General features: G+C 56.6%; 2 protein-coding genes across 6 annotated transcripts; both read right to left on the reverse strand.

The window, feature by feature from the left end:
• Positions 1-2591: 2591 nt before the first annotated feature.
• Positions 2592-4138, reverse strand: NRN1L (neuritin 1 like). 4 transcript variants are annotated; one of them, XM_088800302.1, is made up of 4 exons: positions 3980-4075; positions 3275-3317; positions 3074-3185; positions 2592-2984 (listed from the first exon to the last, which is right to left on the reverse strand). In XM_088800302.1, exons 2-4 carry the CDS (start codon positions 3303-3305, stop codon positions 2699-2701), a joined length of 429 nt encoding a protein of 142 aa, XP_088656428.1. In that variant the 5' UTR covers positions 3306-3317; positions 3980-4075; the 3' UTR covers positions 2592-2698. The 4 variants fall into 4 exon arrangements, with proteins under 4 accessions (XP_088656428.1, XP_019611810.2, XP_019611819.2 ...); XM_019756251.2 differs by lacking the exon at positions 3275-3317 and having other exon boundaries at positions 3074-3206; positions 3980-4138; XM_019756260.2 differs by lacking the exon at positions 3275-3317 and having other exon boundaries at positions 3980-4136.
• A 308-nt stretch (positions 4139-4446) lies between these two features.
• EDC4 (enhancer of mRNA decapping 4) lies at positions 4447-15674 on the reverse strand. Of its 2 annotated transcripts, none has more exons than XM_019756231.3 (29): positions 15387-15674; positions 12865-13021; positions 12358-12469; positions 11958-12057; positions 11504-11693; positions 11250-11397; positions 11056-11160; positions 10626-10735; positions 10460-10543; positions 10271-10366; positions 10078-10180; positions 9777-9957; positions 9611-9683; positions 9418-9509; positions 9152-9351; positions 8931-9061; positions 8685-8838; positions 7920-8353; positions 7730-7834; positions 7493-7645; positions 7379-7415; positions 7073-7250; positions 6828-6983; positions 6605-6720; positions 6337-6502; positions 6063-6249; positions 5751-5970; positions 5217-5380; positions 4447-4977 (listed from the first exon to the last, which is right to left on the reverse strand). In XM_019756231.3, exons 1-29 carry the CDS (start codon positions 15469-15471, stop codon positions 4785-4787), a joined length of 4230 nt encoding a protein of 1409 aa, XP_019611790.3. In that variant the 5' UTR covers positions 15472-15674; the 3' UTR covers positions 4447-4784. The 2 variants fall into 2 exon arrangements, with proteins under 2 accessions (XP_019611790.3, XP_019611797.3); XM_019756238.3 differs by having other exon boundaries at positions 9152-9339; positions 15387-15662.
• Positions 15675-15704: the final 30 nt, after the last annotated feature.

Raw genomic sequence — 15704 nt, forward strand, 5'->3', positions numbered from 1 at the left:
AAGCAGTGTAGAATTCCAGGGTTAATGGGACTTAGAAATCCACACGACACTTCCATTTTATAGACATTCAGCAAATTAATTCAACAGATATTTCCCTTGCTATGGGAAGGTGCTGGCCTTGGCTTTGGTGAAGACACAAGACCCTGAGGTGAAGGCCTGTGTTGATGCAGAGGGGAATGGGCTTAGGACATCCGGCCCCCTAGGCTCTCCCCTGAACAATATGCTATTCCATGTCTGCAGAGCTGCAAATGTGAGCCACACCATCCTCATGATGCCTGGCTTGGGCAGCTGTGTCCAGGGCCCATTCCGTTTGGCTATCAACCCACCCCTCTCCTCCAGCTCTAGGATAACATACATAGATAACATAGATAAAGCTCTTAAGCCCCTGGCCAGAGAGCAGATTCTGTCCCCACCCCCACCTCAATGCACATACTCCAGGTCATTCAATTCCAGGGAAGAGAAAGGATTTAGGAAGCAAAAATCAGGGTAAAGTAGGTCACAGCAGGAGGATGGTAATCCCCCTGATGGCTGGCCAGAGCAGTCAGTCCCTAGCTCCTAGAAGCAGGATGCTCTTGTCCACCTACCAAGTATGGCTCTGGGAAGAATTTGGGGGTTTGGAGGTCCAGCACCATCCCTCCTAAGAGTACGCCCAGACTGAGGGAGCTGCTGCAAGATAACACATCCTCCACACAGGGGTCATTCTCAGTCTAAACTCTTGCTAATTATAAACTGCCTATGCTGGCCTTAGAGATTCTATCTTTCATTCTACACAGTCCCACAAGTGCACTCGTTATACCCAGCCCTAGATCAGATGCTAGAGACACAAAGAGGACCCTTGGGGAGCCCACAGACAGGAATTCTGACCTAGACCCAGACAATAACAACCCAGTGTTATCAGTACTGAGACAGAAGAGAGAGCCCAGGAGCTGTGTGGATTTGCAGGAGGCTGCTGATTCAGCTTGGAGTCAGGGTTAGGGAATACTTCCTGGAGGAGATGACACTGAAAAAGAAGTAGGAGTTCACCAGGAGAAAATGGGGAAGGGTATTCTGAGCACAGAGGATAGATGTACAAAGACCTATAAGAATAAAAGCCTGGACTTTTCTTCTGGAAAATTCTGGTGGTCAAAGGGGGCAGATCTGGGAGGGCTGTTTTCCTGAACTTTCTCCTTTGGGTGATGTGAGAAGATAGGTAATGACTGGTTGTGAAGAGAAGTGGGGATAAAAGAACAGGTGACTGAAGGACAGGAGCAAAGACAGGGACGAGAGGGAGTTAATGGAGGCATCTGAGCTAAGTGGAATGGGTGTTCAGGAAGCATGGATGAAGTGGGGCTCCCACACACGTGCGTGGAAGTCTCTAGAGACACCTGTCACCCTGCAGCCTAAACAAGGGTCCTATCAGGCCTGATTCTGTCCTGGGGGCCAGCCCCCCAGCATTGGTTTTAGTGTAAATCTAGCCTGCCTAGCTCTGGGCTCCCACCCCTTTCTCCTTCCCTCCCAACTGATTCCTTTGGGCCCCTTGTAAAGCCCTCTCCAACTCAGCCCCACCTCTCCGCCACCACTTGTAAGTCCATCTTACCTCTGTTGCCCCTATCATGCTTCTTCTCTGAAGCCTCCCCTTACCCCAAGGGCTGGGCAGGTAGCTCACTCTGTGCTGCTACAGAGGGGAGTTGCAGGAGTGGACTGAATAAACTGTGGGCAGAGCTGGCTTATGTAGGGCATTCTAGACAATGAGAAGGAGCTTAACAGCAGGATCAGTTTTTCAATATAGAAAATGGAGAGTAAAGGGGAGGGAGTGAGAGTAGAAGCCAGTGAGGAGGTTATGGCAGTGCCCACCTTGGGGTGGTGGCTTGAAATAGGGTCCTGGTGCTGGTGGTAGAGACTGATCAAGAGAGGGTCTCGCCCTGTCTGAGACTCCTCCTTCCCTCAGGATCTGCCCATGCTGATTCTTGCTCTTCCTCTCTTCCAGGATGAACAGGGGCGCCTCATACCAATTCTATGCTTCCAGAATTGGGATTGTTTTGACTTCACGCTGCACACCTCTTCTCAAAGTGCAAGTTTGTGGAGAACAGAGGTCAGGGGAACCCTCAATGTGACCCCAGTCTCTGTAGCTTCAGGTCACTTTGGGGACCTGAATGTAGACTCCAACAGGGGCCCCCCACCTTCTGGAACAGGCTTCTCTGATGATACCAGGATCCCAGATAGGGAGAAGACAGAGCACTTAGTCTGAGCTGTCTTAAAGGCTAGGTAGTAGTTCAGCAGAGGAGGAGGTGAGATGGTCAGGAGCCTGGAGGCAGGAATTAACCTGGGGAGTAGGGGTACGCACTGGGGGTGGGGCGGGACACTCTACCACCTCACAGGGCCCCTAGGGGCTGGGCAGGGCTAGGAATGCCAACTTGGGAGGACGAGCCCCCAGAGCTCTTGGAACCTGCATGCAATGGAAAGCTCTAAGCTGCCCCTGGGAAATGAGTGTTTGTAAAGATAAAGCTTGAGTCTCCTGTGGCGCCCTTCACCCCACCCAAACCATCTTGGATCTCAGCTTCAGGAGGCCTCAACCGCAGCCAGGTGTAGCCAGAAGAAAGGAAGTAGATTACTACAAATATTAATACCTTTAATGAAAGCTGAGTGCACTCTGCAGAGCCTTGAGGGCAGCCACCAGAGCAGGGGTGGCAGCAAGGGCACTGCTATCCGACCCCAATGGCTAGGCCAGAGGCCCCAGGAGGCAAGCGAGCACCAGAACAGTGGCCACTAGCAGCAGGGGTGTGAGGGCCAGGGTGGGGGCAGGTGCTATCGCCCGCAGTGTCACCTGGTTGGTCTCAGGGCCCGCACCATGCTCCCGGACGTGCACAGGGGCACCGCACAGTGTGTGCAAGTTATCCGGGTGTGGGGCCCGGCGAGCTTCTTGCTGTTGAGACTCCCACACAGCAGCTACCTCCGGGCAGCCCAACAGGACTCGCGAGACACAGGTGTGAAAGTCATTCCAAAACCTGTTAAGGGGTGAAGGGAATTAGGAGGGCAAGGAGGCTTTGGGATGAGGTCACTCAGGTTGGTGGGAGTCAGGCTGCTGCCCTGGTACCTGCAGATAGTCTCCAGCTCGCCTCCATGGCCCATGATACCCTCCAAGCGGATGAGACACTCAGCGAAGCCCCGGAATATGGTGTGACAGTCGCCTGGGCCCTCAGCTGCTGCTGCCAAGGGAGATACAAGGACTGGCGGTGGGGTGGAAAATGGTTGATAGGATGAGCCAGCCCCTCCCAACCCCCAGGGGCTTGTTTACCTTGGTATGTTCTGGGGACGTGACTCAGCATGAAAGGGGTGCCCTAGGGAAATGTGGGGCATATCTGGGGATCATCTGCTTTGTCTCCCTTCTAGAGGGGACCAGGCAGGATACATGCAGGGGAAGCAAGGGAGGCAGAGTAAATGTGCCTGCGTCCCAGGAGTCGGCTGTTCCTCTGAGCTTCTTGGGCTTCTTCAGCCTCAAGTCAGGTAATGATGGTCCAAGTAAAGGAGTCAGGACATGGTGAAGGGGGGCACAGTCCGGAGCCACACAGACCTATTCCCACACCACCCAGTTTCTCTGCAACCTAGACAAGCTTTCCTTGACCTTTCCACCCTATTCCCAAAGACAAGTATTTTTGGATGGGTTGCAGGATAGAGGGGGTCAGGATCCAGGCCAGACTTTAACAGAGGACCTCAGGGATCCCAAGTCTGGCCTAGGAATTCCCCCAAAGGCCATGTATCCCTTTACCAGAATAGGGGCTGAGAAATTTTGGGTCCTTCCCCCACAACTAGGGCTCAGTTCACATCCCTTACTTTTGGTACTGAAGCCACTAGTACACATCCCCTCCCTGGAGCCTGGCGCCTACTTACCACCCTGGCTCCTAGCTCTCAGAAAGGCTGTGCCCTAGCTCCCACACACCCTAAACCCAGTCTGGTGAGAGGGTGTGTGCAGCCCAGGCCTGTCCAGTATGCCTGCACTCACCAAGTGGTGGTAATAGCAGCAGCAGCAACAGCCCCAGTGCACGGGGTGGTTGCTGGCGGTGGAGGCGGCGGCGGCAGCAGCAGCAGCGCATGATTCCGGGCTAGGAACCTAGTGTCAAGAGCTAGCAGCTTGGAGTGCAGCCCTTCAGCCCAACCCCCGGAAGGAGGGACTGTGATTGGATGACAGCCGGGGGCGGGACTTGAAGGCCAGCAGGCGGCCCCGCCTCCAGTACACAGACTGTCAAAGGATAGAGGTACGCGGGAGAAAATAGCCCAGTGGCACAGGACCCTCGCTTCAGAGATCAAGAGAGGAGATCTGGGAAGGCAGTTGTGCTGATGAAGATAGGTGTACTGACCACTGGAGGGGGTTGGCCTCCACAGAGCTCCACAAAGGTAGAAGAGAGGGGCCAGGGAACAGAGGGCAGTTATCAGAGGCACACCAAAAACACACCAAAAGCACATACATACTCCATTTTATTCCAAAAGCATTTAATCGAATTTCTCAAAAACAACAAAAGATCCAAAGCAGAGGTAAAGAGAAAAGTGGTATTACAATCTCGGGAGGTCATGCTCCAGGCATGGCAGAACCCAAGAAGGCACAATACCGACCCTGGGCCCAGCCTAAACCTGCTGGCTAGCATAACTTGTAGAACACAGCCAAGTGTTCATAACTTGTAAAACACTTCCCCCTCAACCACCGCAGAGGTGGGAGCCTGAACAGGTCAAGGGCAGACATGATCCTGCTTCGGCCTAGTCTTGTCTGCTGGCCTTCCGTGCCATCCCAGCCCTGGGCAAGGCAGGTTTAGCTAAGGGAGGCTGGGGGTCACAAGGCCATGAAGCATGAGGCTGAGACGCCGGGCCACTTTGCCAAGGGAGTTGTGTGGCTCGACCTGCAGGAACTGGAAGAGCTTCTGGCGCACCTGGGCCATGACAGAGCCCATGTGGTCCCGAGTGATGGGGTCACTGTGGTCCAGGTGCATCACAGCCTCTTCCAGGTAGCTGGGAGTGAAGGAAAAGGACAGGCTACAGGTGGGCTCCCGCAGATGGGAGCGCCCCCTGGTGGCCCAGAGGCCCAGAGGGACTCCTGACAAGGGAGGCCTCCAAGCCTGAGATGGGAGGGGGCAAGGGAGACAGATGGAGAAATAGAGAGGGGAGTGAGGCTGGAGTGGGAGTCTCTGCTTTGAACTCTGCCCCACCTCTACCCCAGCCCATCCCCTGGTCCTACCATGTCGGCTCACCTGAGCTTGAGGTCAGTTCGAGTGCCAAGGTCAGAGGCCAGCTGCTGGATGAGGGAAAGGAGCACGGGCTGGGAGAGTGGGCAGGGTGGCTGCCCAAAAACCTGGCCTGGGTCCACAGTTTCACACACATACAGCACCAGGTTCAGGTCAGCAGCTGTCAGGGCCTAGGTAGAAAATAGTGTTTATAGCTAATGTCAGGATGGAATCCCGCTTGTCTGCCTGTGTAGCCAGGATGACCAGAGTGGGACACTGAGGGCTCCAGAAAGGGATGTCCAGGGGCCCAGAGAGAACACTGCGTTACTCTAGGGGGTCAGGAAAGACTTCCTGAGAAGTGTGGTCATGAAGCAAGGTGGGATGAGGTAGGAAGAACGGGATCCAGGGTTTAGGTAGAGGGAAAAGCAGGGAGAAATGGTCTGGAGGCCAAAGAGAACCAAAACACCCAGAGCCTGATGGATAGAGGGGAATGTATGGTGGACGGGCCTTGGAGAGCCGAAGGAGACATCTGACCCTTACTGGACATGAAGCCTGGCATACCTGCTGGAAGGCCTGATTGAGGTGGCCCTGCTGCAGCAGCTGTAGGATATGGGCTTGTTGGGCCTGGCAGTCGAGGAGGGCAGTGGGGACAGGTGTGCCAGCAGCTGAGCGCATGGCCTGCATGATGCTAGAGGTGACGGCGGCCTGCTGCTCCTTGAGTGCCACACTCACCTCACCCTTAACAATGCGCTGCACCTGTGCTAAAATGGATTCCTGCAGGCTGCAAAAGGGAGGGAGAAAAACTAGGTAGACGGGAAGTCCGGTCTGGCTCTTTTCAAACCCACCACCTTTCCCAGTGCCCTGCCCACACACCTGCCCACAGCCACATGCAGCTGGTGCTGCACCTCAGCCCGAACACTGCTGGACACAGTGGCTGCCATCTGCTCAGTGGCACCCTGCAGGGTGCTGACCAGGCCCCGCAGCTGGGCCAACACAGGCTCCCGTGCCTCCTGCTCTCGCGCCTTCCGGCTCTTCATGTGGCTCTCTAGCTGCTGCAAGTCTGAGAGGTGACCGTGGGGGCAGTGAGAGGAAAGGTAGGGCAGAAGGCGACAGCCTCTCCCACCGTGGGGCACATGGTTCCACTCACATTCCTGTGTGCCCAGTCGGAAGCTGTCATTGATCTGTTGGAACATGGCCTGGCAGCTCTTCTCGAAGGCGGGCAGCACCACACTCTGGAAGGCTTCACGGTACGCGGCCTGCATTGGCCCCTGCAAGGTGTCTGCAGCGGCCCGGGCGATGGCATCCGTCAAGTTCTGGGACAGAGGGAAGGGCTTGGCTGAGTTGAAAGCCTGAGCCCAAGTTGGCCTGACCAGGCCCACCAAGCACCAGCCTCCCTCTCTTGGGCCCTATCGCACCTTGGACTTCAGCAGCTTGGAGATATTCTCTTTCATACTACCCTCCACGGCCGTGAGCTTGGTGGCCACTGAGTTGCTCAGTTGGCTTGCCACGGGCTCCAGGCTCCTAGACACACCTGGGGCAGGGTGAGGAGGCACAGGTAGAGCCATGAGAGGAAGCTTGATAGGTAGGGGCCCCACTCCCACCAGGCCCACCCAGAAGAAATCTCTATGCAAAACTCACATGGAGGCACTGTCTTCTTGATCTCGTCCCGTAGGCTGCGCTCCAGCCGCCCAGCCACAGCTGAAGACAGCGCCTGGGACAGCTGTTGCGTCAGCTGCTCTTGCAGCTGCCCACCCCGTTGCTGCCCTTCTGCCAGTGCGCGCTCCAGCCGCCGCTCTGCGTTACAGCTAAGGAACAGGCCTGGTCCAAGAATGCTACAGCTGCCCCAACCCCTCTTGATGCTGGGCCACTGCCCACAAGGATACGCTCCTGTTCGTGTCGGGACTCGAGGGCACGTTCTACGTGGCCTGCGACAGTGCTCTGCAGGCCTTCGAGTTGGGTGCACAGACGCTGCAGTAGCTCTTCTTGACTGTGCTGCAGCTCCGCCAGTTCTCTCTGCTGTTGCCAAATTATTGCTGGCCAGTCCTCAGGGGGCTCTGCCACCTGCCAGTACCACTGACAGTCACATGATGCTGTCCCACCCATCACCACACACCAGACCAGGGAATGGCCCCGAACCCTTCCCTACCCTCAAGGAGTCTTAGAAGTAGAAAGGCTGTTTTCTCACTCACCTGGTGCTCCATGAGCCGAGATCCCACCGCTGAATCCCTGCCATAGGCGAGAAGCACCTCAGGCCTAGACAGCCTGGGGACCACCCCTCTCCCTCGACCCAGGACCCCTCCTACCCGTCATCCTTTTTGCCCTTCCTCTTGAGCTTGGGTGAGGCCCGAGGGGATCCCTTGGTCTTCCAGTCCTTGGCAGGCAGCCGTGGAGTGGGAACTTTGGTGCCAAAGCTCCCTGCAGCAGAGGCAAGGCTGGCCACCTCGTCATCATGGTCACTATGGGAAAGGGAGAGAGAGGGATAAACGCCTACCACTTGCTGACCCTCCCTCGTGAGAGGAAGGGTATGGGGTGCCACCTACCTTTGTTCCGCGCTGGTGTCCTGGCTGTCATGTTGCTGCAGCAGGTGATAAGGAGGTCGGTGAAAGGCCAGGCTCTTGTGCTTTTCCTGGAGGCCATTCCGGGGGCTGTGGGGACAGCCGGACTCATCAGTGGACGACTCTATCTGAAGCTCCTACCATCAGCACACTGTTCCCCTCCCAAGCTCCTCACCTTTCGGCCAGACTGCTACAGGTCTCCCGAGTAATGTCTGGTGCTGTCGGCCAGACCTGACTGTCAGGGGCTGTGGCCTCTTGGGTCAAGGCCACCTCCAGGAGAGAAGGGGTACTATGCCGATCCCCGTCCCCAGGGCCTCCATCCAGGCCAACCTGGGGCCCAAGCTCGGGCCCCGGCCGGGGCCGTGGGGACAGCAGGTGTAGCGCTGAGGCAGCTGAGGCCATACTGTCTGGCTCAAGGCCCTCAGGAGCAGAGGAGCCAAAGCCCCGGGACAGGGCCTCGGAGGCGATCTCAGGGATGTCTTGGGACAGGGCAGTGGAAGCCGAAGAGATAACATCCGGGGAGCGGGTACGGCTGGGGGAAGCCTGGGGTAGCCCCAGAGGCTCTACTTCCTGCAGCTCCAGGGAGAGTCCAGAGGCAGCAGTAGGCACCTGAGGTGAACCAAAAAGGGGACATAGGTGGTGGGAAATAGGGGTGGGGAGAGGCAGAGATGAGGCACTGGTGTTTGTAGCAATGAGAGATGGGACAGTGGGGAAGGGGGAATGCAGTCAAAAACAGCCACAGCCCAGGAGGAGAGGTGGTAGGGATGAAGAGGCTCAGGAGTTGCCCTCCAGGGAACAGGGGAGGCTAAGATGACCTCGGGGAAACATGGACCACCTGAGGCAGAATAAGACAAGCAGAGAGGGTGAAATGGGAAGAGCACCTTCCCGCTGCTATACACCCACTACCCAACACTTCACATACAAGCGCACACTCACACACCTGTCCGGGCCCTTTGGGAGTCAATTTGTCGGCTGGACCTGGGAGCAGGCCAGGCAGGAGGCCGCGTGGGCTTGCCTGCAGGCTGCTGCTGCTGCTCAGTGTCAGACTGCCATCCAGCTGCAGCTTGTGGCTCAAGGTCAGTTCCTCAGGGGACCTGGTGGCAGGAAGGCTGAGGCATAAGCAACCAGAGCTTGACGTCACCTGGTACCATCTCCTGCCATCCCCCAACTCTGACCCTCACTTCACCTAGGCAAGGAGGGGTCTACAGCGGAGGTACTGCTCAAGGCGGACACAGCTGTCAGAGAGGAGCTGCTGCTGCTGCTGCTGCTGCCACCGCTGCTGCTGCTGCTGCTGCTGTTACTAGGGGATGCAGCGATCTGAGGAGATGAGAGAGGAAACGCTGTGGCCTGTGGGTGGGGATTCCTAGGTCTCCCTGCCCTGAGCATCAAGCCCCTCCCCCAGCATACCTGCTGCAGGGAGGTACTCGGTGTCATGAAAGCGTCAGGTGTCATCAACTTGGGCTTGGTCTCACTGCTTAGACTGAGGAAGTCAGCGGGTGCAGGCAGTTCCACAATGCGTCGGAGATCAGGCTGGGAGCCGTGAGCAGCGGACTCCAGGCCCTCGGAACCCAATTCCGGCTGAGACTCTCCAAATGCTGTGAGGAAAGCTGTCACTTGAGTCAGATCTCAGACCTCGGCCAGTCAAATCTGATCCCCTCTCATCCCTCACTCACCAAAGTCCTCGTGGGCAGTGTGGATAGGGAGCGGGGCCACCACATCAGGGTTCAGCTGTGGCTGGAAGCGGATCTGCACGTCTTGCAATGCCCTACAGGAGGAGAAGGAGAATAGGAGCGGGCTCGAGGGGCCAGCCAGTAGGGTGAGGAGGGGCACAGCGAGGGCACAGGGCGGCGACCCCGACATACTCACTTAGTATGCACACAAAAGAGCTTGATGAGCACACCGGCTGCAGACTCCATGGTACCAGCTCCGTGGGGCCCATCTGCAAGGACAGTGTGGACCACTAGCCCCTGGCCCTCTGTTCCTGGCGTTCCCTACATACCAACACACCCACCCCTGACCCCGAGCAGCTCACCAGCCCCCAGGCTGTCACTCTCCTCCTCAGCAGGCAGCACCTCAGTGTGCCTCAGCCGGCAGCGGCTCACAACCTGGATACCAAAGCTCAGCACAGGGTGCGTGAGCAGGAACTCAGAGATGGAGCTGAAGCAGGCACGGCCCTCCTCTTGGTTCTGCAGCAGCTCCATCACGTACAGGACCTGTACAGGCAGTGCGTTCACAGCTGACCTCAGAGGCTGTGAGGCCTGTGGATGTAACATACACCCCTGCCCTCCCTGATGATACCAGCCCTGCCCAAGGGTGCCCCCACTGCAGTCTACCTTCCGCTGCACATCACTGAGAATCAGGTATTCTGCGGAGAGGTCCAAGCAAACTTTGAGGCTGGGGAGCACACTCACTGAGCTGAAGATATCTGGGGAGAAGCTGAGGTGCCGCGAGGCAGGATGAATGAGACTGAGAAAATGGGAAGAAGCCACATCCCCAGCCCTGCTAGCCCTGGCCTCCCATGCTTACCGAATGGTCTGTAGGCAGGTCCAGGACACCGTGCACCACATCTTTAACTCCCGATTCTGGTCAGCACCAGTAATGAGGAACCTCCAGAAAGGGACCCTGCAAAGCAACAAGGCACTGAGTGACTGGCTGGTCCCCCTGCTGGGAGCCCAAGCTCCAGCCCACCACCCACCTTCCTGCCCACTCACTCACTCAGGATCCTGTTTCTTATGGTTGTCACAGAACAAGAGGCAAGAGAGGGGCCGACCGTCATGAGGCTTCCACTCATGCAAACACCTGCAAGCAGGCAGATAAGGGGCCTGAGTGGGTGATCTGGTCCCCTACGCGGGGGTTCCCAACCCCTCAGGTCCTGCTTTACCTTGGTTCATCCTGCCCCTCAATGTAGATCTGCCAGAACTTGATAAAGCCATCGTGGCTTGCAGTAGCCAGCACGGTCCCATCAGGTGAGAGGGCCCCTTCACTCAGGTACTGGGAAGAACCCAAAGAGCTTTGGTTTGCCACCTGACTAGAGGTGGGAGCAGCCTGTCTCAGGTGAGAATGATAGCGAGCTAGATTGACCCACAGTGAATTTGCACATTTGTGTGAAAGACTGAATGAATGGGGGGCCGTAAAGAAGATCAGACCCACGGGGTGCAGCCATGTTAGGCATGAGCTCCACAGGTAAGGGTCTCTGTGCTCAGAGGCCCCATGGGCAGAATGCTATAAAGATGTCTGGGCAGCTGTGGGTACGGGAATAGATGAGGGACATACGGAGGGAGGGCAGGGGAGACAGTCAGTTGTAGTCTTACTGTGCTGTGGCCTCTTACTACGATGAAGCCCTGCTTGATTTGGCCGATATCCACAGGCCAGGTGCTGTGGTGGGAGCGGAGCATGTCCAGGTCCCACACCTCAGCCTGGAGGGTACAAAGAGGTGAGTGTTCAGCCCGTGCCCACACCATAGCTGCTCCATCCCCTCCCCGGCCCCCATTCCCAGCCCCCTCACCCGGTCCTCATGCAACAAGGCCACTGTTGGGCTGCCCTCCTCACAGCAGTCCTCACTCTCCTCGGGGATGAAGGGACACCAGATGATCCTACGGAAGTGGTTCAGTGGCGTGCCCTCTGGCTGCCGGATATGGACCAAAATCTCTTCTCTGAACAGGGCGTTAAGGGCAAGACAGGTGGATGATGAGATGTGTCTGGCAGCCCTAGCTCCACCCACCTTTCTTCAGTCCCCATCCCACCACAGGGAAAGGATACTGAATTTTGCCATTAACCAGAGCCAAGCGCCACACGAACAGGTTGCCTGCCTCGTCCAGGCAGGCCAGCTGTGAGGAGTTGAGGTGTGCGAAGGTCAGGTCGGCCACACTGCCTGTGAAGCCCTTGAGTAGGGTCCGCTCCGAAGTGCTGACACTGATCACCCGCACCATCGCCGAGCCATTGTTGGCAGCTGGAAGCAGGAGAGTAGTTGGCCAGGAGTATGGAGGCCTAGGCAGCGGCAGAGAAGCCCTGCCCTTGCCTGCCTCACTGCCGCCACCCGTCTCAGGCTTGGTTTTCCCACTTGGTTCCCCAAAGCCTGGCAGAGGTGGGGGAAGCACAGACAAGCTTTCCATTGTATCCCTAAGGTCTGAGTGGGCTGAACGGCCTGATACTGAATCTGCATCTCTGGGACTTCTAGCAGAACACCTCCCTCCGCTCCCCTGCCCCTACTCACCCCGAATAGCATAGGCCAAAAAGGAGTTGGACACAGCAATCAGGTTGCCATAGTAGTATTTCTGCTCCCAGTCATACTTGGCAACAGGCTGGATTTTCACCTGAGAACCAAGGGTGAGGCAGGTCGTAGAAGCTGAGGGCTGGAGCAGCTTTCCCAGAGCTTAGGTGGCCCCCAGCAACCCTGGGGACAGCAGAGGCCACATGTGCAAGCCCAGTCACCCAATCACAACTCCTGGAACCAGATTCCCACAGACACTTGGTAAACAACCCTGGCTTCCTGAGACTGAGACATGCTACCTGTCTGTTAAGGTGGTCCCCATAGAAACTGGCACCATGAGGGGAGAGGGACAGGCTGAATGTGTCCCCATTCACCATATATGCCACAACATCCTGGTACTCACCTTGTTGCTCCCCCGTGCTTTGCTCGAGATGCTTGAGTCACTGCTGGCCACAATCTCTACCTCCTTGGCCAAAATCCCAATGCAGGTGGAGCTGTCGTCTCCCGAGAGGCAGCTGGGGGGAAGGGTGCACAAGCTTTATTCCTGTTCGCCCCAAGTCTCAATGGGTAGGGTTGGGATAGGGAAAGGATATAGCCACCGTGGAGAAGGTATCCAATCCCAGATGTACAGCTCTGCCTGGTCCACTAGTCCCCAGACCCACAGCTCTTCTTGCCCTGCTCCATCCTTGGGAATGCTAAACCAGGAGCCTAACCTTCAGATCCAGGCCAACTCTTGAGCTTGTCCTCACCCCTCATCCTAGTACAAGCTCAGTGTGGTTAAATGTTCCATCCCAGAGCGTCTAGTCCGGGAGCAGCAGAAGCTGCTGGCCCTTCTCTCCCCCATCTCATGCCTTCAGCTAGCAGATGCCCCCAAGGGCCCCATTACCACTACCATCTCCCAGGCACTCACATGACCTGCTTCTCCTGCAGGTTAATAGGTGGCATGGCCCGGAGACCAGGCTTGTTCGCTGAAGTACCATCACCTGAGCAGAGGGGGTCTGGGACCAGGAGCCCATTGAGGTCTCCATTGTAGGTGTTAGATGGCCGCTGATTCTCTGCACTGGAGCCTGGAGACAGAGAGAGCCACTATTAGGAGTTTGTTCCACCTGCATATTGGCCTTTCCTCCTGCAGAGCTTCCTTTCAGAACCGTGAGGTGCTCTAGGGACACTCAACTGAGGCATGTCCACGGAGAGGCGGGCCCTTTGCTCATCTCTCATTCCATAACACTGATGGTGAAGCCAATATATGCCAAGACCAAGGATGAGCATGAGGCTCTTCTACCTGGGAGTGGGCTGCAAGCTATCAAGGATCCTCTGAAGCCAATTAAACTCAGGGACTCTGTATACTGGAGGGAGGGCACGGGCAAGGGTCAGGACAGACTTCAGAGAAGAGGCACCGTCAGAGCGAGTGTGGCTGGAACACAAACATGGGAAGGATGGAGGGAAAACAAGGCTGCAGAGATCTCAGGTATGCGGCTGGGTGCTTAGATTCTCTCTGTGGCAATGAGAGTCACAAAAGGGGTTTACAAGGGAAGGTGACATGGTCAGCACTGGCCAGAGGGCTGATTGCTCTAGGGTAGCATGCTGGACAGTTGAGAAGCTGGGTGAGAGGTACCAGGGCCTACACCAAGGTAGTGGCAGGGATTGGAGGAGAGAGGATGGGCTCCTAGGGCATGGAGGGACATTGATAAAATGTGGGAGTAAGAAAGGAAGAAGGCCTGCCCCAGATTGCTCAGAAAAAGCTACCTTGAGCAGGTAAACAAACTCAGGATGAACGGACATGAAGGAGCTGGGCAACGGGGAGGAAAACTATGGGGTAGCGTGTGGAGTCAGGAAAGACAGCATTTCAGTTGTTTGCCATCAGCTGAGTGTCAAGCACCCTCACAGGCTGTGACACTACTCCAAAAGTCCCAGGGGGCAAGGAGACTAGGGTTCCACATTCGGGATCACAGCATGTTTCTAGTCGCAAAACAGTCTGGGGTCTGACATGGTCCTCCAGTGAGAGGAGACAAGCCAGAGCTACTTGACAAACAGGAGAATCAAGTACCAATCAATAAACAAGGAGTTCAGTGGAAAGCTTCCAGGCCACTTAAGTTGGATCAGAGCCACCTTAGCTGCTCAGGGGTAAGCTGACCACTCTCCTTCCTAGGCAGGCTACCATGAGGACAAACAAGCTGCATAAGGTTGGCCATGCCAGGTGCCACCAAACCGTTGTGGAGTCTAGTCTACACCGCAGCTAACGAGGATGAAAGTCCCAAGCAGAGCTCATGAGTAAAGGGAGAACGCTCCGGGCCTGGGACAAAGGGCTCAGTGGTTTCAGGCAGATGGATTTGCTCAGGGAACGGGGCAGTTAAAACGACCCAGAGTGAGCACCAGTGCCTGCTTCCAATAGCAGCCAGTTTGCGCCTCCCAGCAGGTTTAAGAACAGCGTCTGAGGAAACACCAATTCTCAGCTCCTGCCACTACACACCTACACCACCATTACCAGCCAGTCTTTCAACCACAACTTTTCACAGGTCCCCAAACCAGCGAGAAAACTTTGGTACCTTCACACGTGCTCTTTCTTTGTGAATGCCTTTCCTGACACCCAAGCTCCTGTTCATATCACGAGACGTAGCATAAATGTTGTCTCCTCTCTCAGACCCGTTGTCAGGCATTCTCCAGCCCCCACCCCACCTATCCTATCCCCATCAAAATACCAAAACATTTCTCTCCTTCAATAACAACAGAATTATATTACAACCTCCTTTAGCTCTGTGTTCTGGGGGCTTTTGAGGGCAAGAGAAGTTCTGAGGTATCACTGAAATTCCAAATAAAGTCTAAATGAATGTAAATAAACTAGGGCTTGCAGATGTTTATAAGCTAATCCAATCAGGGCCACCCAATCTGATATTTGCCTTAATCCCAGAAAGGACACGGAATTGGGAGTGGCCACTTTCCTCCTGAATATCAGTTTCAGGACAGCATGCCTGGGGTCTGTATTATAGGAGGTACAAGTTGCAGAGGGGGATCAGTGGCTCCTCAGCACAGCACCTAGATCTAGACACAGAACTCAGCTACGGAGCACCGACTAGGCCTCTGAAGTATGGCAAAAGGGTAGGGAACCCAGGCCAGTCCCAGGAACACTACAGACCTTGGGGCCAGGACACCAGGGGAGCCCTGCGGATTCAGAGAAGGGGCTTCACCTTCAGCTGAGACGCTGAAGGACGAGGCAAAACGGCCCGGGCAGGGATGGGTAGGGATCGCACCCGGGGGTCTGCGCCCTTCCGCGTCAATCTCAGGGTTTTACCGCTCTGACCCTCATCTGCCCTCACCAGCCAGCCGGGAGAATGCAGAGCCGGTCTGAGGGACCTGTGGGCCCTGAGGGCGACCCTGGCCAGAACCGCTCCTCTGCCCGCTCTGCGAGGGCCCACCCACACTGTCCCGGCTCACCCCCCGCGGGACGGTCCAGCTTGAGGATGTCCCGTAGGTGCTGCGTGGCGTCCTCGATGTCGATGCTCGCGCAGGAGGAGGCCATGGGCCCAGCCGCGGGCGCCCTGTTCGCGCCGCGTTCCTTTCGCTGCTGCCGCGCACAGTCCAGCAGAGCACACCCGCGCCGGGGCCAGACAGCGGGAGACCGGTCACTACACTCCGTCCACACGCAGCCCACAAACCGCCGCCCGCACCGCGTCCCTGAGCCCCTCCAACCCCACCAACCACCTCCACTTCCGGCCCGCCGGCTCCTCTGCTCCCGGAACCTGTGCGGACTGG

This window comes from Rhinolophus sinicus, chromosome 8 (genome assembly GCF_057876585.1).
Source record: "Rhinolophus sinicus isolate RSI-liver-muscle chromosome 8, RSI-T2T, whole genome shotgun sequence".
NCBI lineage: Eukaryota > Metazoa > Chordata > Mammalia > Chiroptera > Rhinolophidae > Rhinolophus > Rhinolophus sinicus.